This window comes from Perna viridis, chromosome 7 (genome assembly GCF_037379345.1).
Source record: "Perna viridis isolate PV_CMFRI_1.1 ecotype Kerala chromosome 7, ASM3737934v1, whole genome shotgun sequence".
NCBI classification, from domain to species: Eukaryota; Metazoa; Mollusca; class Bivalvia; order Mytilida; family Mytilidae; genus Perna; species Perna viridis.
Window position 1 is genome coordinate 8106780 of NC_142451.1, and position 21021 is coordinate 8127800.

At 35.2% G+C, this 21021-nt stretch overlaps 2 protein-coding genes across 2 annotated transcripts in view; one reads left to right on the forward strand and one right to left on the reverse strand.

The window, feature by feature from the left end:
- The window catches only part of LOC148611170 (uncharacterized), a 49340-nt gene extending 48430 nt beyond the window's left edge, over positions 1–910 (forward strand). Inside the window, exon 6 of the mRNA XM_088591409.1 lies at positions 496–910. Coding sequence (XP_088447535.1) covers positions 496–629 — 134 coding nt within the window. The 3' untranslated portion in view covers positions 630–910. The remainder of the gene's footprint in view (positions 1–495) is intronic.
- Positions 850–13416, reverse strand: LOC148611171 (uncharacterized). Its single transcript, XM_088595227.1, has 6 exons — positions 13009–13416; positions 11352–11442; positions 9196–10595; positions 4111–4167; positions 3471–3564; positions 850–2206 (listed from the first exon to the last, which is right to left on the reverse strand). The coding sequence occupies exons 1-6, from the start codon at positions 13187–13189 to the stop codon at positions 1261–1263; spliced, it is 2769 nt and encodes a 922-aa protein (XP_088451353.1). The 5' UTR covers positions 13190–13416; the 3' UTR covers positions 850–1260.
- Positions 13417–21021: the final 7605 nt, after the last annotated feature.

The window sequence follows — 21021 nt, forward strand, 5'->3', positions numbered from 1 at the left end:
TAAACCTGGTTTAACTGTCACTTATACCCACCCTTTTAAATAAGGATACATGTATGTATATGACTTATTGTTCATTGTTTGGTGTTAGGTGGATGACTATCTCATTGGCAGTCATACCACATCTCCCATTCTTATATTACTTTATACAATAATGAAACTTTCCATATTGGGACTTTGAAATCAGTTTCGAAAAAAAAATCATAACATTACTGAACAAAATCAAATTGTCTTCATCCACATAAAAAGTGAATCGTTATAATTTTTTGTGTATCAGTGTAGTTTAATTTTTGTTTAAGGAGATATTCTTTGTTTAAGGAGATATTCTTTGTTTATGGATATATTGTTTGTTTATGGAGATATTCTTTGTTTATGAGGATATTCTTTGTTTATGGAGATATTCTTTGTTTATGGAGATATTCTTTGTTTATGAGGATATTCTTTGTTTATGGAGATATTCTTTAAACAAAATGTTCATTTTTATCATTTTTATTTCAGTTTTTTGCACAACACATGGTCGACATGTTAGGCAAAGGGTAAGAAAAACTGTATGCGACTACATCTGTACCACAACGTGGCGGGCTCGACAGAAGTTAATTCGGAACATGCAAAGCAGAGTCAATCAATCCTGACACTGTCAACAGGGGATGAAGAATATATATTTTTATATATATTTTAAACAAACTGATCTAAGAAAAAAGAACACGGAGAGCAAGAGAGAAAGCAAGAAATGTGGACATCCAAACGGACGGACGGACGGACGGACGAGAGACAGGTAGATAGGGTGATTGCTATATACCTCCTTAAAACCTTCGGCTCTATGAACCAGAAGTAATTGAATACTCGGGAAAATGAGGACAACAAATGATTTTATTGTGATATATTCAATAAAGGAAAGTAAATGTTAAAAAAAGTTATGTACATAAACAAAACAAATTGTATGTATAAACTATATACAGCCAGATAACGATTTCACTTTTGAGACCATCTTGTACAATTGAAACCAAATCACTTTAATTTGAAAAATAATGGTAGCAATTTAGTACAAATACTCGAAAAAAAATATCCATTTGTCCCACCTCCAATACAAAAAAATCAAATACTATAATGACTATCTGTTTCTCAGTCAATTCGGATTATATCCGTACTCATCTATTTTTATACTATGAAGTAAAGAAACTATACATGTATTTGAATGAATGTGTGATAACCGAGGCTTTAGAATCGTGATGTCGGAAGTGAAAAAAACCTGAATCTTTTGAATTATGATTCAGAGCGCTCATCCAGTGACGGAAGTCTTTTCTCCAGTACGGGCATGCCTTTACCAATCGATACATCCTGATATAACATATTTACAGCGATAGTTGATTGGGGAAACTGATCGGCTGTCTCTGTTTCACTGGTTACCGATGAGCCATCAAAGAAGCTTGTTTCGTATGATCCTTCCGTATTGTCGATTTCAGATGTGTTGTCAGAGCTGCTAGGTGTGAATTCATCACTACTTGCGACCGTGGTGCTATCTTCACTGCTCGATGAAACGGAGAAAAATCTGTTATCTGGATTTCTGTGTTTTGCAGTGTCCGTTTCGATTTTCATTTCTTTGTTCAGGTTTTTCTCAGAATTGAAAGGGTATGGAGGGTTACATCCACAAGGTCCGAGTACATTGGTTCTATTTACGGCAATATTTTCATTTTCTGTGTCGCCTTCAGTGATTTTTCTCAAGGAAATGACTGCGTTGGCGAAAGAGTTTCTCTCTGTCGATTCTCTTGTTTCATTCTCTTCACTTCTTGGATAACTATTCTTGGAGATTAGCCGTTTAATTACCTGACTGTAAACAGGTGCCTCTGCTGCTGCTACACTCATTTCTTTAGTAACATTTGTTGGCACAGGGGTCTCAGGCAAATGTGAGTAGGTTGGATCCCAAGGCTCCGCTTTTTGAATACGAGTTGAGAGGTCGTATTCTGTGTTTTCCATATCATTTATACCGCGATTGTAGGGATTAAAGTTTACACAATTTGGACGAACTCGGGCATCTTCACCCGCTACATCGTACGATATTCTATGGTCTCTATCAATACTACAATAGTCATCCCCACTGCCTTCTTGTTGAATAAGATGTCTGTCATTGGAATATTCATTCTCGTATCTAGCTGGTGGTAACGGACCAGGAGTATTTGGTGCTCCGGCTCTCTCCGGTATACTGTCTGTTCTTAAAAAAGCACGCAAAATTTAGTCATATATGTTGTTATGATTAGTGATGATAAAAGCCTTAAAATCAGAACTGTCGTTCAATGTCAGACTTATCTATTTGTTTAAGGTTCATTATTTTTAGTGCTGTTATTTAACACTTTTTACAGATTTTTTTTAATGTTAGTGGAAAATGGCATGTATAAAAATATATCCAGACTGTGGACAGGCGCATGTCTGCGGTGTGGTTAAACTAGTTTTATGATGCCTTAATTACCCCTTTAAAGTAAGGTAAAAAATGAACTCAAACATCCAACAAAAGCATAATAAAATACACTCAATAATACATTAATTTCTCTCAATGAAATACTTTAACATACGCCATAAACAAACATATGAGATATTCAATAAAAAGCCACTCGTATAGTTGCTGAAGGAAAGCTCAGACCATATCAAAGAATGACAATATGCTATCAATGGTACCAGCGTTAGAAATAATCAGTTACTACAATTTTAGTAGATTTGGAGTAGTAACATCAAGTACTAAGTAGGCGAGATTCGATGTGACGCAATATTCAAACAATGACTTAGTTTTTACGTAGGGATACAATTAGGGATCGTATATCTATATTTGCGAAAACAAGGTCTAAAAAATAGACAACAATTTGAAAATCGCACCCTTTACAAAATTAATATGCCTTTTAAGGACAGTTAATAAACCCTAGATACATCCTCTAATTAAAACAATAATTTGTAGGATGAACAGTTTCTGTCCATTTATTTAAAATCATAATTAAACTTTACCCCATACTCCAATTATAATCTAACTTAAAAGATCTTCACCGCTCTCAGATTATTTTTGTTCTATCGATTCTCACACGAAGCATGAAACTGAATCAACAGCAAAGACCATGGAAGACATCCAAGAGATCAGAAAGTCAGAACGAAAGGTCTTACTCAGATCTGCTTTTCTAGAGATCTGCAATTAATATGTGATATGATTGACAATGGATGGCTCAGGAAATGATTTAAAAGTTCACTAAAAAGCATCAAAATTTTGCACAAAATGAAAGAGTTATCGTCCTTTCTCAATGAAAATTTCAATGCTTTTATAAGTAACTGATTTCTATATAACCGTTTCAGTTAATAAAAAAACAACATTCATTTAAAAGAAAGGATACATTTGAGATATGACATGGGTGAAATGTATTGGAAAAACAAAGTTTGTCATGTGCCATCCACTGCCTGATTTTTTCGTTGACTGGTACTTTAGTGACAATACTTACTCCTTAGTTGTTTTGTATCTCGTCATGAAACAACCAACGGAGAATATTAATGCGGCTGTCATGAACCCTGCCGCGGCATACATCCATGCCTCTCCTGCAAGAAGGAAACAAGTACTATCTTTTAAAAAAAAGACAGCCGACCCAGTAAAACTTTTTACTTACAATTTTCTATATTTCATTCATGAAATAACACATGACACGCAATTTCAATTTCCGATACAGTTTTTTTCGAACATCACTAAGTTATCGGTATTTGGTCAATCGGGAAACACAATTTCGATCCGGTGACCAGCGTTTCCATGCAGTGCGTCTATAAGGTCGAAGGATAAAAAGCGACGCTATAAAAAAGGCCATACAAACGTATTAGCTACAAAATATATTTGGTTGTAAATTTTAGCAGAATAATATAATGAATGTCTTAGTATAGGATTTAGCACTTTTTACTTCAGAAATTATAGATTTGAAACTCACACTCCGAAGTACTTTTATGTCAGATTTGTGAGTGTTTTCAAAAAAAAACCAAGGTTTAATAGTACATGTATGTTTCAAACAAACTATAAATACACAATTTAACTCTTAACTTAAATTAGTGTGGTGTTCTTTCTATCAATGGTACAATATGAAAATATAGACTACCTACCCACACAATCATTTTTACTAGGTGTTTGCGGTGTGGATTCTCCATTACAAACAGCACCTGTAAACAGAGAAAATAAATTGGTTTTTTTTTTTAACATTTTCAAAAACTCTTTGTTTTCTATTTAAGGCAATGTACTTGGATTTCGATGTATCTTAATTGTCTCACTATTTTATAATACAAAAATCAAAAATAGTATTACAAAAACACTTTGCCATTATGCTAATGAGAAGCAGTAATAGTTTTTAACAGTCAAAATCAAAGCCTAGTAAAGAGAAAATCGTAATGAAAGAAAATCTATTTATCTTACTTAGACACCAGAGGAAAACGGGAAGAAAAAAATCAAATAAAAGTAAATAAAAATCAGGACGACTGTCAAAACCAGGACATCTGTCAAAACCAGAATTCAACAACAATTGTACCATCTCTATGACACACACTTACACGTTAAATATAATATTAAGCAGCGGATCGAGGAGATGCTTCTAGGGGTTTGGACTATTCCTCCTACTTTTGTTGGAAAATTTTGTTAAATTTATGCAAAATTTTGGTAAAAATGAGTAAATGGTAGCATGGATCTCCTTTTATAAATCTCAGAATTTTTAATTTATTGATCCGCCTTAAAAATATACTGCCTTTCCATAAAAGTAAGTTTTTTTATTTGTTATTTTGAATCATTTTTGTTGGATTTATTCAGCACCATTTAAACATAATTTATTTTGAATCTATTTTGAATTCGTAGACACTGGTCATAAACGGCATCTCACCATTCAATATGTTTTACTCGCCATAGATATTAACACATTGAGAATTGCTTAAAACTATTGTTGGATCAATTTGTAATCCACAAAATACTTTCATACGCCCTTATTATAACAGACATGTTATATATATCTTTGGATGCCCTTCTGTTGGCATAAATGCGCGAGTTTAATGATATTCGATTCATGGAAGGAAGCTCAACCCCTCGGCATTCTTTGTTAACTATTCAGAACTTTGGACATTTGAAAAAGTGAAAGAGGGGGAGCCCCCGGGGCTGTCGTAACACACGCTTTAACTCTTGAGATGGAGTTAACTGTCATTTACAGGTTTATGTTTATTTAATTATTGTAAAAAATATACATGTACTTACAGAACACATTAAGGAAAAGCAACACTGTGATCCAATCGGCCATGTTGCATCAGAATGTTTTTGCTTGTTGGCATTGATCTATACGGAAATAATTAAAATGATGCGAAATAATCGTTTAGAAAGGAACAATTTCCAAAAATGTATGATACAAATATTGAGTGATTATGACTAACTTCCTTCCTAAACGTACTTGCTCTTGACATCGGTTTCCCACTGGTAAAATTTAAATTAACATTTACAAATAAAGTTATGATAACAAAATCCGTATGCCTCATTTATCTCATGGAATTGAATATGCCTTTTGTGTGTAAATGGTCGATGTCATCCCTCTTAGACAAATTCTGTTGTATAACTGCAAAAATTTAGAACCAAAATTGGTGTAAATAGTATGTTAACGTCGTCGTTACATGTAACATGGTTCTGGGGATAAGGTACTGTTTCTGTCTACCTTGGACTTGACTTTATATGAGCAGCTCGGCGGGTGTTTCTGGAAAAAACAGAATACGCTTACCCTACCGGTGCACCCGTTCCATGCTCCAAATTTTCAGTGGATTCCGAGTTACTCATTTACTTTTATTGCTTTGTACGTATTATTTTGGTTACTTTATGTTCTTTGTTTTGTGTGTCTGTTTTCCAGGCTAAAAACCACTAATTCCACTTTCCATAGGCTTCTATGCTAATTTCACAATATTCAATGGCTTCTCTGGACTTTACCTTAACTTTAACCTGCAGAGGACTATATATCAGCATGATTCTACATATGTCACACAATCCTCAGAATGGCATGTGGGGTTAGCAGACTTGCAGTGCAGTACTGGTCACCGGAAGTGAAGGGCCTATAAATAGCATGGGAAATCCCGGTGTTTTCACAAGACAGGGGTATATTTAAAAATCATTATGGAGATTAGGCTTCACATCACAAGAAGCAAAATGCACCTATAAAATGTACAGAAATGTTTTTCCTTTCAGAAACTGTTTAAATTTTTTAAATAAGATGAGAACTTTTTTCACAGCACTATGAGGAACAGGGGTAATTTCTGCGTAGGACTATTTTTGCCTACGTTCCAAATGCTCATTGGTTGAATTGGTGGTCTGTAACCTCCATTTCTGATCTTCGTACATGAATAACATTCTTTGAATTCCGCTAGAATCTTGGTTCCCTTGATTACTCTTTAACAAATCGTAAATAAAATTTGAACAAAATAGAGACAACATCAAATATCATGAATTATTCTTTTTATCAATGAAATAATGTCCAATAATATGAAAACATTTGAAATCATAGAGCTCTTTCTGACCGCCAGGACATTTACACTGTAACTGAAGGGAGGGGTACCAAATAGGAAATTAAATGTGTGACATAGAACTACTAGATCATAGAATGCAATAGTAGAATATCAGTGAGAACCGTTATTCTTCGAATAAATAAACTAGGTTCAGCAATCCACAGTAATGTAAAACTGTTTAATTTTCGTCTTGTAAGAAGATGGTTTGTAACATTTACTACTTAAAAATCTATATGTCTAGAAACAACTGAATCAGATTCTCCCATTTTTGAAACATCCATAGTTCAGATTGTCTCACACAAAAAATTCTGATTGTCCCACAAACATTTCTATGTTATATTTTCATAGATGAAAATTGTTCTTTAAGATTTGTTTATATTACCTTCAATACACCACTTTGGCCACATCAAATTAATTTCTCGTTGAACAACCATAGCAAAGACATGATAGCAAGTAAGCGACCAAGTTTTCTGGTTTTACCATTTTGTTTCAACAACTTAAGTCAGTCTGCACTCTGAGTCAGATTAAGTAACATCCAACTACTACTCTCTTTATCAACATCGAAGCTGCCATAAACCCAGAATCATTATTTAGGATTGCCAATTCCACTACAATCAATGTATGAGGAGTAAGAGACAGAACACCACAGAGTTTTAATCAAAATACAACGAATCAGCTATTCATCAGCACTGGTACTTAACGGGCATCAATAGTGAACGTACAAAAATGTAAGGTTTAATAATCTAGAGGACCTTGAAGATTTCGACTCGACACTCAACATTCATCCGCTCACTAACTACGTTACTACTTAATTAGTCAAGACAGACAATCATGGAACAGTACAAAATTTGAAGGACCAAGAACTATAACTATCACCTGGAAGGAGCGCAGCGCTTTCAAGGAGATGATCCATCAGCCACATGGAAAATCTACAGCAAGCACTTAAAGGATGAACAAGCGACCGGTGAAATTGCCCATGATCTCGAACCAAGCCAGACTCCAACAATATAGAATTGGTCAGAATTGTCTTGTAATTAGACTGAACATTCACAACCTGTGCTAATGATAATATGTTCTTTTTTTAATTATTTACTCTTAGTACTTTTTGTTTGTGAGTAAACTAATGCTACAAATGTGATACTGAAATTCCGAATTTAAAATGAAAAAAAAAATAAATAAATAAAAAAAATTTGTAGTGTATTTTTAATTTGTCTTTACTATCATCAATAATTTATCATGTTTACACAGCAAAATTCCAATAAAAACAATTCCTGATTGTCCATCATTGAAATTCCTGATTGATTCACATACCTACTCCTTATTGTCACAAAATTTTATTTACCTTTTTACCTGTAATTTTCAAATGTTGGACAAACAGGAATAAATCGCCTACAGAATGCAGTAAAAGTTGTTTGATAAAAAATGTGTGCACAACAAATATGGTTACCATAGAAACAATTCAAAAATATGCCAAAATTTGCAAAAATAGTTAATGAAATCAGATTTAAAAAATGTCAAATTTCCCGCAAAATATTTTTGATTGTTTACTTCTTGCCCTTAAACTCTCTAAACTTTTTCCTTGGAAAACCACTCCTTCACAAAGCCATCGCCGGTTAAATTTTTAGCTAATTTGTAATTGACTTATCAAATTTAGTACGGTAAAAATTTAACTTAGTTTATTTTCATTGTCACATGTATGTCAAATTATCACTGAAAAAAAAAACAGTCAATATTAAAAATTTGTGAACATACAAGTCCTCCTTTTCAGAAAATGCTTAATTTACAATAAAATCTCAATTTTTATACACTATAGCAACCACCAGTTTCCATTTTTAGAATGTTTCATCCCAGACAAAAGTGCGAAACTACATAAAACTGTGGAGTTGCTTACCTGGCTCATTTTTCGCCTGTCAAGAGAATTATTCTAATTTTAACTTCGAACGAACAGGCCTAATCCTACAGATCATTTCATCAATCGAAAGTTTGTTTTCTGTCTATTACCTATAGACTAAAACATCCACCAAATCGTGTTTAAAACTCTTGAAGGCTTTAGCATAACTTAAGGATCATTTCAAGACAATTGAAAGTTTCTTCTACCTATTATGGTTATTACCTTATAAGCTAAATAGCTACAAAAATCACATTTTTGCCATTTCAAGGGAATTAACTCCAATAAGGGGTCGTCCTAAAACCTCGACTAAATGGGAACTCTCCAAGCTAAAGAAAGAGGGTCACATTTATTTTCAAGTATCTCTTACAGATTTTTAAGATATATGTAAAAATTGTTGACTTGACCCTTGTGGTGTAAAAATAGCAACGGCGGCCATGTTAAATAAAAACTTGATTTTTTATTGTTTGATATACACGATACATCATTGTAATATTTACATTTCTGACACTCCTCTTATAAGCACTGTACAATCATATATTTATTGTTGCATTTAAAATATTTAAAAATGAGAGAATAAAAGCCGCCATATTCTATACGTTCTTACTAATTGTGTGTTTCTTTTGTTTTGTTTTGTTTTGTTTTTTTTTTACCTTATACTAATTTGATATTTTTGTTATCCCTTTGCCTTTTATAATGAAACAACAAAGTACATGTAAAAATGATGAGTGACAATGTTTGTATGACTATTTTCTGCTACATTTAGATATGAAGTATAGATTATCCTTCAGAATTACACGGTTTCTCCAATGATGAGATGTCGACGTCGCCTACAAAGATTTTTCCATCATTGTCAATGGATACGTCTTCGTACAATATGTTGACAGCCATGCCGGGGACGGTATCGGTCGAATAAGTCCTGTTCATACCGGCCTCCCTTGGGCATATATCATCATTTGAAAGGCTGTCGTTTTCATCTTCAATACCATATTCTGCATCTAGTTCAATATCACGGTCCATTTCGCCCCGTCCTTTGATGTCTGCATTTTCATCCCATGATAGAAAGTCCGTATCATCTCTTCCAAAGCCTAAGATTTTGTACGTTATTGCGGTACTTATTTCGTCATCGATCGAGTTTGAAACTGGTCCGCTGTTTACGGAGGGGATGTTTTCATCGAAATCGTCAAAATTGCGCGACAAGATAAAATAATTGTTCTTCCTCTCGCTCTCTCTTATATCGGTGCTTTTGGCTTGTTCTTCGATGCTTTCATCGGCAACAACGTCATATCCCTCTGAACTGTTTGTAAAGAACGCTTCTTCCTGGTCGTCTGCTGACTCATGTAACGTATTTAATAAAGTGCTCGTTTCAGATATTTCATTAACTGATGAACTAGATGTATTGATCTGTAATTCGGTGCAAGCGGGCAATTCTTTACGCTCTATTTCTACATTTCTCTCATCCTCAAACCCATTTTGGAATATCTCTGCCTTTATCATCTGGTCTGACTTAAGTTCTCTCTCCAGTTCTTGTTTTTCGAACTCGTTAATGTTATTATCAGCCATCTCCTTTTGTAGAACAATTGGGTCTCTTTTTGAAGCACGCTTTTCCACAACAGTTTTTGAATCTTGCGGAATTACAGGGGGATTTGTTTCTTCTCCCGATTTGGATTTTATATTTTTATCAGTCCCTTTTCTGTTTCCTTTTTCCTTTTTTTTAGCTTTCCCTTTTTTCTTCGATTGATCGCAAGTACAGATTTTAGTAGTATCTTTGCTTGCTTCATTTTCTTTTTTCACTTTTGTAATATGAGAATATGTTGGATCTTTTGTCTCAACCCGTGGCTTTACGTGGTTTGCACTGTCATACTCTGTGACCTCCATGTCTAATGTGACATGATTATAAGGGTTTGAGACGTCAACGTCTAAAAAATCTGTTGACTTTCCGCGATTATGCTCGACAACGTCGTAGGACTGTCTATTGAAAGTTCGCTGCTTTTGTTTTGAAGAAGCTGGGAAGTCTGTACTGTTCCGATTGCTATCGAAATGGCAATATGAATAGCTTTTTTGATCATAATCTATGGTCGCATGGTCACCTGCCTGGTCTAATGGCTGTTTGTCCATAGGCAGATTAGCTTCAGGTTGTTTGGCACCGTGTAGACCTGTATCTAAGTCGCGTGATGTACTCCTGAAAGTAAGTATCAAAATGAATTTAAACTTTTATGCATTTGTTGAATGGTCATGAAGAGAACAGACAATTTATAACCTCAAAGTACCTACTACTTACTACCTGAGGCACGCCGAAGGTAATAGTTGGTATCGGTTGGTTATTAATTCACTGCTCACTTTGATTGACCAATGAGAATTTGGGGACGCGAAATACGAATATGGCACTGTTTCCCACATATCACTAAAAGACTACTGATTCAAAAATAAAATCATATTGATATTGCAAATTTAAATGAAAACCTCTCCTAAACAGCATTAGAACCAAATACGTCAAGGTCAATATTTAAAAGTAAGTTGTAAACAATAAGAAGTCAAAACCCAAAATATCGAAATGGAAATTCGAATTCAGTAACGATAAGTTCAACCTGGGTATGTCAATTGAGCTACATTATTGCCAATACAAGGAACGAACCCTCAATGTTTTAAGGGTTTGGAATAAAATTCTAGTATAGGATTGTGTCAGCGATGATATTGCTCTAATGAGGCAGACCTAGGGCAAGGGATACTACTCTTAAAAACCATTGCAACGTTTGTATTCAGCATTTTACACCAATCTTATGTAAGCATCAAAGTAACTTGGATTGATTTCATTCTGTTTCAAATGAAAGCTCGATAGGCTTTGGTAAAATCGAATATGATACAAACATATCACTGATTTCAAGAGTTGTTTCCCTTACCCTAGGTCTAGCTCCTTAAGTTTGTTTATAATACTCACTTCTTACATGTTTTACATTTGCTCATAAAACAGCTGACAGAGAAAATCAGACATGCCGTCATGAAACCAGCGAAAAAATACATTACTGCATCTACAAAACAGACACCACTGTTTAAATGCTGAAGACAATTATATTGTCATGTCTTTTAAATTATTTATATAACAGACTCCTTTTAAAGATTGTCCGGCGATTGGTTTATCATGGTGAAGTTTTTTTTTTCATGTTATTTATGATAGCATAATAAAATGTTTTGTGTACAAGTTTGAGTTAACATTATTTGAAACCTATTTATTTACAATTTATGTCTGGCTATTGGTTTAATGGTAAGGCTCTCTCCTTGATCTTTCTTTCAAGTGACCGAAGTCTAGATGACAAGTTTGCATGTGTTATATTAACACTATGGCTTTTACACATCCAATACGTCATAATTGCCTGGTTAAATCCATATCGGCATATGCTAATATGACATGGACTAGTTACTCAATAAAGGTATACGCCTCAGTCCAATATGGCTAGCCTCGGAACAATAACTAAGCCAATACGGAAAACCTTACACAATGATACTATGTTATTATGTATTCCTGCGGTTTCCGTCAATAATATTGAACGTTGAAACATTGGCGTAACTTTTATATGATAAATACAATAGTGCAAATATATTCTTTCCTGAAGAGACTCCCAACTATTTTACTCGATTGACGCTTGGAAAGCAGTTGGAAAAACATGGAATTTGGTAATTCAATTTAGGATTTTGCCTAATTAAACTTGCAGGAAAAGACATCTAGAGTTATGTGTAGTTCTCTATGTATCGGGTTTTCCGACTCTAACAAGCAGAGTTTATATAAAAACTGAATATTTAAATTCAACACCGCTTTTGTTTTAAATTGGACGAAATATAAAATGAGTTAAATAGAAAATAAAATCGACATTCCAGAGAAAATTTTGCACATTCCACACTAAAAAATAAACAACTGGGACAAGGAAATGAAGTAATGTTGCCAATTGATTGAGTTCTACCCTAAAAAGATTTGACAGTTGTTCCAATGACCAGATTAATAATTAAAGTGTCCAATATGTTAGAAAGAGTAATCAAGGGAACCAAGGTTACAGCGGTAATCAAAAGAATGTAATCCAGGGACAAAGACCAGACATGGAAAACAGACATACACAACAAAGAACATAAAGTAACTAAAATCATACATACAAAGTAACAAAAGCAAATGAGCAACTCGGACGCCACTAAAAACTGGGAGCATGGACCAGGTGCACCGGTAGGGTAAGCGTCCTCTGCTTTTCTAGAAACACCCGCCAGTTGCTCACAAAAAGTCAAGTCCGGGGTAGAAAAACGAGGAGGGGAAAACTATGACCCGTTGAATAAATCAGTTTGCATGGTGCAGATGGATACACCATAACGATCCACGAGTTCATGATGACGACCATAAAACTTTTGTAGTGATGACTTCAATTTTGTAGCAACATAACCCTGTTCTAGAAGCCTATTTGTTAAAATTCTAGCCCGATACAAAACGTCTGCGTAGTTTCGGCAAGCTCTGGCATAACGTATGAGTTGTGATATGAACACTCCATTCGCAGGTGCCGAAGGGATGTTGCCACAGATGAAAGGATAGTTGACAATTCTGAATGAAAAGTGATCACCTTTGTCGTAAAGTTTGGTCAATAGTTTTCCTTTACCATCGATTTCTAAGTGTAGGTCAAGATATGAGGCTGACTTAATATCCATAACTCCAAAATATCCATAATTCGTACAGGTTCTCCCTCTTTTGCTAGACAACGAACAACACGACAGTCTTCCGGAAGCAAGAGCTGCACTTCCCATGGGCACCCGAACTTGACCCTAGTATTTCTTAGGGTCGTGCTCTTTCCTTCACGTAGCGTGGAACGTTTTATGTCTGTTATCCGTTCTGGTTTTCGGCTTTAATATCCCCTGCTGCGTATTTCGGTATTTATATTTGTTGTAAAATTAGAAGAAATAATTAATAATAATTAAAATGATATAATTTGGGAGGTGGAACAAATGCAAATTTGTGTGATTCCCAAAAACAAAACATAACGTGTCAGTGTATTATTTTCACTTTAACTATCAGAAAACTTACTATTCCTTGTTATTTCGCATATCATTCCCTTGAAAAATCGCTCAACTGTGAAAAAAAATAGGCTTAAAGAATGTAAAAAGAACATTGCAAGTGTTAAAACTATATGGCTTTACTCATATTTTCTGTGGTAACTATAAAATCTTAAATTGAAAAAAAACTAAAACAAAAACGAATCTTTGAATTTTCTCATATACTCAAGTAGCTATAAGTAATCGGACTGGTCCAAATTTGAGATGTGAATGGGTTTAAGTTTTTTTTTTTATGAAATCGGTCTCAGTCCACATAACGTCATGTGGACAGAGGGTGTTTACACAAACAAACAGAGAAATATAAAAATACTACCCGTTTACATTTGTTTAACACAATATCATAGAATTATTACCATCAGTATAATTACTGGAATTGTTACACAGGAAGCCTTTACCGTTGAAACCAAACACTCCTCTGCCTGTGGTTGAAACAAAAAACATATTTTTTTTCAAACGAAGATTATTTATTTGACATTTATATGATCTTCTGGCAATGGTTACTCAATTAATTTTGGGGGCCTGATCAGGACAAAGATGTCTTGTTTTTTTCCTTGTGATTAGATTCAAGTGTAATTTGTGCACCAAAAAGACACAGTAAGAGTTTATTCACTTCGTCTTCATAACAAGTTTCGCATTCATTGGTAGTTTCGTATTCAACCACAAGTTCATTTCCGCTTCAGGTGACGAGTAGTGTTGTCAATGAATTTCAATATTATTTAATGATTGATTGATTGTTGAGGTTTAACGCCCAAGCAGCAATATTTCAGCTATATTCAGGCGATGAACATGAAAGGGGTGATAAAATGAACATGTCATTGAAATGTTGATGATGAAATAAAAAAAGGATGGTACACAAGAATAATAGGGTCGACAAATTTTGATTGCCAAAAGAAAAAGGGAGGGATGGGTAGGGTCGGGCAATTTAGCCTCCTGTGTTGGATCGCAAATGTTCTACTCCTATCGAATACCACAGCAGGGTTCTTTAACATGCGAGGAACGTGGCATCTTTCCCAACACAGTGCACCACTATGGTTTGCGGTTAGATTTTCCGTATTATAGACTGACAACCCTAGCATGTAACACGCCAAGGGTACCCCATTTCACCACCTGGGGCACACATCCCAGTTGCTTTGTGGGCTGAGCGGCTAGCCCCGGCTAGGTTTCTGAGTACTATTTAGTCGCCTTTTACGACAAGCTTACCGCTGCTGCAGGCCTATTCTTTTGATCCCCGGACCTGCACGGAGCTCAATATTATTTAAAGAATATTTCTAATTCTTGAACAAGCAAGTGTAAACTGGCCCAAACCAGGTTTTCGAGTATAGTCTGTTCAAAAACTAGAAACATTCCAATATATCTTATTTTCGAATTGATGACAGTACTAATACTAAGAATTGCTTCGTATAAGCAAAACATTATTTTGTTTAGGATTATTTGAAAAGAATCGAGAGTGCGGACCATGGAATGTTAATGACTTCATAGTGTCAAGACAGGTTATACAAAATAACTTGGTTTCCTCTTAATGAACCAACCAATCAGAAAGCTTGTTACATCAAATTAAATTATTCAGGTATCATTACATTCCCTTTCATTGTTACATGTACATGCCTTTGTTAAATATTGGTTTGACAGTAGAGTTTCAATAATGTGTTTTAAAGTAAACGGAAACAAAATTTCTAACACACTCTAATATACATGTGTATTGCCTGATTGGTGTTTCACAATAAAACTATTGTGTTACTAAAAATCGGTGTGACGTTACTGACTATATTATAGGAACGTTTTTGACATTTCTTATCTCTATGGTGACATATTTCTATCCTGCTTGTCACCTAGTTTGTTCGGTTTTAAGTCGACAAGTCATTTGATTGAGTATAGCATTTACTTAGAACAAGTTAAGGGTACTTGGCCGATAATAAAATGAAACTTATTAGACCCTTCCGTGTCGATGGGCATGCCTAATCCTCTGAAAGGTAGGGCTTGGGTAGAACAAAATAATTTTATTCATGGAAGTTTTTATATGCATAATGCTTTTCGATTACATCGCGGTTTACACGTACGTGTCCATAATTCTAGAAAACGTCTTGAGCGTCTTTGCACATTTCATGTCAGATACAAAAGTAGACACACCAACTTAGGTAAATAACTAGTTTGACTGGAAACAGACAAAAATAAATCGCAGAATTCTTTTTTTTCTTACATCAAATCGATATTTATGCCCAACAACTAATAAAAATTCTATATATCCGCTTACCTTATGAGTACAATTATCAAGGCTTCCAATTTTTGGTTGAGTCCGTTTTGATTATTGAACTGCTTTTTTTACTGATTTGTTTTGTTTTGTTTTGTTTGGTTTTGAATTCATTGTCTGAGAATTTACTCCTTTATTTTTATTTAAAATATTTTGTAAAAATGTTTAAGTTGTTTTATTTTAAATATCATTCCAAGGTCACCGAATCCAAGGTCACGGAATCCAAGGACACCGAATCCAAGGACACCGATTCCAAGGACACCGAATCCAAGGACACCGAATCCACTTTCACAATTTGTAATCAGAATGCTTAATATTGAGTCAAGTGTACCTAGTTACGACAGTGAGCAATCTTCAGGGACTATGTCACGACACACCCTCTATTTTAATTTTAACATCCTCGATTTCAGATGCGTTTAACGTAAATTTACTATAAGCGAATGTGTTTTTCACTACTAATAAATACATACTATAGTGCAGAGAACTACTTACTAAAATAAAGAATAAGCAGAATGAAATGTTCCATCATCGTGGCCATCTTGTTCTTTAATATGATTTATTGAACTGATAAACACATGAGGAAATTTTTAAAAGTCATTTATAAATTTGGATTGAATTCTTTGAGAGTGTGGTTTTCCTGCTTTCACACATTGTGAAAGTTTTCCTATATGCATCAATTGTAATAACATCCTGTTTTTTTAACTTAAAACCAATTCGTTTTAAGTGGTGAATTTTATAACCGACGAAAAATCAAAACAAAACAAAACAGCGTATTCCCATCAATATTGACAAAACATATTAATGGCATACACCAAAAAGGGGTGTGATCCACAGTTTACGTTTGCAGTTTCAAATGAATGCAAACTGGAAAGAAAATAAAAAAGTTTTGATGAAGAAAAAAAAAGACAAAAGACAAACATACAAAACTGATTGTTAGGACTTACTTTGAAAAAGAATGTCAATTAAACATTCAGTATAATAAAATAAATCACATATAGTTTAGCGAGTGATAGAGGGTTTCTTATCCTTTGAAAATTCATTGTCACCCTCGGCTACGCCTCGGCGTGACAACGATTTTAATCTCTTAGCTATATTTTATTTGTATATTATGGCAGTCTCTGTGAAATTGTATATGCCAGCCATGAGAACTTTGATTTATTGCAATCTGTGTAGTACTGTATATGCGAACCACGAGAAATGAGAGTTTTTAATCAATGCCTAAAATATGGGATGATTACTTGTCCATTCACGATTTCAACAGATGATCGTTGAATGGTTTAGTGGTTCTTAAACTCTGCTTGAAAAATGATTTATGTATATGCATATAAATTTTCAGTCCGAATAAAGAACAATATTAGGGTTCGATTTAGAAAGTCATCAGATGTTGCAAAATATGACCGGAAAAGGTTACTCCGCCTCTCTGTATCATCATTGAAGAATCCCTTAAAAAGTAATTTTAAATCTAATGTAATGGTAGTTTTCAGTCCAATGAAACTTGACAAATCTCCGACATAATATGTGTTAATAGAAAAATAGAGAGATGTTGTAGAAGCATTTGTAATTAATTGCAAACTGATAAAAGGAAAGGAAACAGACCTGGTGAAATGCAACAAATGCACCATCGTAAACCATTATAAAAGTACTAAATACAGAGATCGCCAAAAGCTCTTCAATATAAATGTAGACACACCTTCAAGTAAGTTCTGGAAGGCCCCGACGACAAAAGTAATAAAAACGATGACAAAAGTCAAATAACATAGACTTATTTACAAAATCAAACGGCATTTTTTTTTCAAAATTTAAAACCGCGCACCATTTAACCGAAATGTATAGTTTTGTACTGAGTGCAATGAAAAGTAAAGAATTGTTTTGTTTGTTTGTTGGGGTTTAACGTCCGAGCAGCAATATTGCAGCTATATTCAGACGATGAACATGAAATAGATGATAAAATGAACATGAAATGAAAAAAAGGATGGGACACAAGGAAAACTAGGTCGACAAATTTTGATTGCCACTTGAAAAAGGGGGGATGGGTAAGGTCTGGCCAATTTAGCCTCCTGTGGCGGAGCGCAAAGGTTTCTACTCCTATCGAATACCACAGCAGGGTTCTTTAACGTGCGAAGAACGTGACATCTTTCCCAACACGGTGCACCACTATGGTTTGCGGTCAGGTTTTCCGTATTATAGCCTGACAACCCCAGCATGTAACATGCCTGGGGTACCCCATTTCACCACCTGGGGCACACATCCCAGTTGCTTTGTGGGCAGAGCGCCTAGCCCCCGCCTAGGTTTCTGAGCACTATGTTGTCGCCTTTTACGACAAGCTTAGCACTGCTGCAGGCCTATTCATTTGACACCCGGACCTGCACGGGGCAGTAAAGAATCGAGTTGTTATGTATTTTACTATTTTTCTAAGGACAGTCATGCAAAAGTGTGGTATAAAGGTTTGATACTTGAATTAAAACCATTTAAAGTAAAGGAATACTTATAGATCATGACTTAAGGAATTCGACCGATTGCCAGACTTCTAATCATAATACGGAAGACATATTAAACAGATCTCACAAACATGGAGTAACATTCTATATCCAATAATCTCTTGTGCAATATCTTCACACTAAGAATATAATTTCTGGTATATCTAAACATGTAAACGTTCTTAAAAAATTTCGGATAACTGATATCCTTCCTCAGCATAAAACTCATAAAGTTGAAGATCAAAACAGGTTCAGGAGCTGAATCGCGTACGCTGCGGGTGATTGTACCTTTATCAAAGGCTCGCATAAGCAACTGATAAGGAGCCTGAATGAAAATAACAAAGAGGGTCTTTTTATCAAGCTTACAATTAACTGTGGAAAACAATTTAAAAAACAAATTAAAAAGTCCAAATATAGTAGTACGGCGTATTGATGTATAGCAAGTAGTGCTGTACCAGCCTTAGACCAAGACCTAAAAATGATTTCTTTTCTCGTTAATTCCATCTGGAGAAGTTGTTTGCAATTTCTTCATCCAAAAGCTTTCCCGAGATACTCTTTTACATTTTGACCAGTTTTTATTATGTTCGATGATCGTAACAACAATGTTGTGGAGATCCTCCTGGGTGTGTCCGGCGGATCTAAGATGGCGACTTAGAGGGAGATCTGGTTTGCATTTTTAGTCACTGCGATGACCATTCATACGCCTGTTGAAAGGTTGTTCTGTTTCGCCAACGTACTGCATACCACATCGGCACTGGATAAGGTATATGGTATTTTCGGTTTTGCAAGTCACGTGGCAAAAAATGGCAAATTCCTTTCCAGTGCAGTAGCTTTTAAACGTTTTGGTGTGCAGCATCTGGGTACAGGTCTTACATCTCTTATCTCCACATGGTCGACACTGGCCCGTTGTATTTTGTTTGGGCTGAGATGAAATCTCCGCTCTTACTAGGGCATCTCTTAGGCTCCTAGGTCTACGGAATGCCAAGACCGGGCCCCAGGAAAGAGCTTGGAGAGCTTGGAATGTTTTTGAACGTCTTTCCAATTTGAATGCAGTAACTGCGAGAGTTTCCCAAAGGCTGGATGGTATGTAAGCACAAAAGGGGCCCTTTTGTTCTTTTTCTTAGGTTTGTACTCGAGGAGATCTTTACGGCTGATTTTGTTAGCACGTTCAAATCCCCGATCTATATCTGTTGATTTATAGCCACGCGATAACAAATGACCACGGAGTTCATCTAGACGTTTGTTGGTGGTATCGTCAGAAGAACAAATACGCCGAATTCAAAGTGCCTGACTGCATGGTATGCTTTCAGGCACTTCAAGGCTAAACCACCGGACTGTTCTTGCAAAAACTCTCCTTTCAAATATGGTCCTTCCGGTCACGTCGTTACGGGAGATTTGTCCATCATCTAATACGAATCTCTGCGTAATATCTTTTCTAAAGGTCCCAAGTACCGTGAACCATGCTCCATAAATTGGAAAATTATAACTTTAATGTTAAGTACTTATGGATGCCGTGGAGGACGCAAGAAAATGGATACAACGAGAACAAGAAGACATTGATTATCTGTCAGGGTGGTTAAAGGCCGTAAGGTCTTTAATTTTTCAAACGAATGAAAGTTTTAAGTAGGTCAATGAGTGCCAATGGCACATCAGTTTTCAAAGACCCCAATATAGTAAAAACATTGTCTACAATACATGAAAAATATGTTGTCGTACCAGCAGACAAAGCCCAAAATAACACCGTTTTTGTCTGTAAAAAGTTTTACATCCAATATTTATTATCAGAGATAGGAGTAGAAAATAATAGCAGTGATAAGACCTATACTGCTACAACATTGTCCAAAGAAGAGATTGTGGAAAACCATAAATCTGTGCTAACCTCTTTTGGAGACAATCAGTTTGGCTATTATCAGAATATAATAGCATTAAAACCTATGATTTTTCAACACTGTATACTTCTATTCCCCATACTCATTTAAAATCCTGACTTAAAAACAGTAAACATCGTTGTTTGTCCGAAAAAAGATGGTACACCTAGATACAAATATATAGATCTTGGTAGAGATTCCTCATACTTTGCAAGGAATAATTCCAAATTATCTTCCAAATATACAGAGGAAGATGTTTACAAAATGCTGGAATTTTTAATCAACAAAATATCTGTCCAGTGTGGTGGACGCGTTTTTTCAACAAACGGTCGATATTCCAATGGGAACAAATTGTGCTCCTATATTTTCTGACCTATTCCTTCGCTTTTATGAGGCTGACTTGATAGATGATCTGATCCGAAAGAAAGAATATCGTTTAGCAAGATCCTTTAATTTCAGTTTCCACTATATAGATGAAGTATTATCTTTGAACACTCCTAACTTTGACGATTTGATACATCGCAGCTACCCCAAAGAACTTGAGATAAAGGATACTGTGAAGTCAGCCTCATATTTTGACCTACACTTAGAAACCGATGGTAAAGGAGAACCTTTTACCAAACTTTACGACAAACCTGATGACTTTTCATTCGGAAAAGTCAAATTTCCTTTTATATGTGGCAACATCCCTTCAGCAACTTCGTATGGAGTTTACATATCACAACTCATACGTTATGCCAGAGCTTGCCGAAACTACGCATACTTTTTGTATCGCGCCAGAATTCTAAGAAATAGGCTCCTGGAACAGGGTTGTGTTGCTACAAGATTGAAGTCATCACTACAGAAGTTTTATGGTCGTCATGAACTCGTGGATCGTTACGGTGTATCCATCTGCGTCATGAAAACGGATTTGTTCAACGTGTCATAGTTTTC

Excerpts from the sequence above, each read along its gene's own strand:
- LOC148611171 (XM_088595227.1), bottom strand. The coding sequence starts at position 13,189 with ATGGGAAGTGCAGCTCTTGCTTCCGGAAGACTGTCGTGTTGTTCGTTG. Across the intron at positions 11,443-13,008 it reads GACCAAACTTTACGACAAAG|ATGCAGTAATGTATTTTTTC; the intron begins GTGATCACTTTT and ends TCTGTTTTGTAG. Across the intron at positions 4,168-9,195 it reads ACCGTGTAATTCTGAAGGAT|GTGCTGTTTGTAATGGAGAA; the intron begins AATCTATACTTC and ends CTCTGTTTACAG.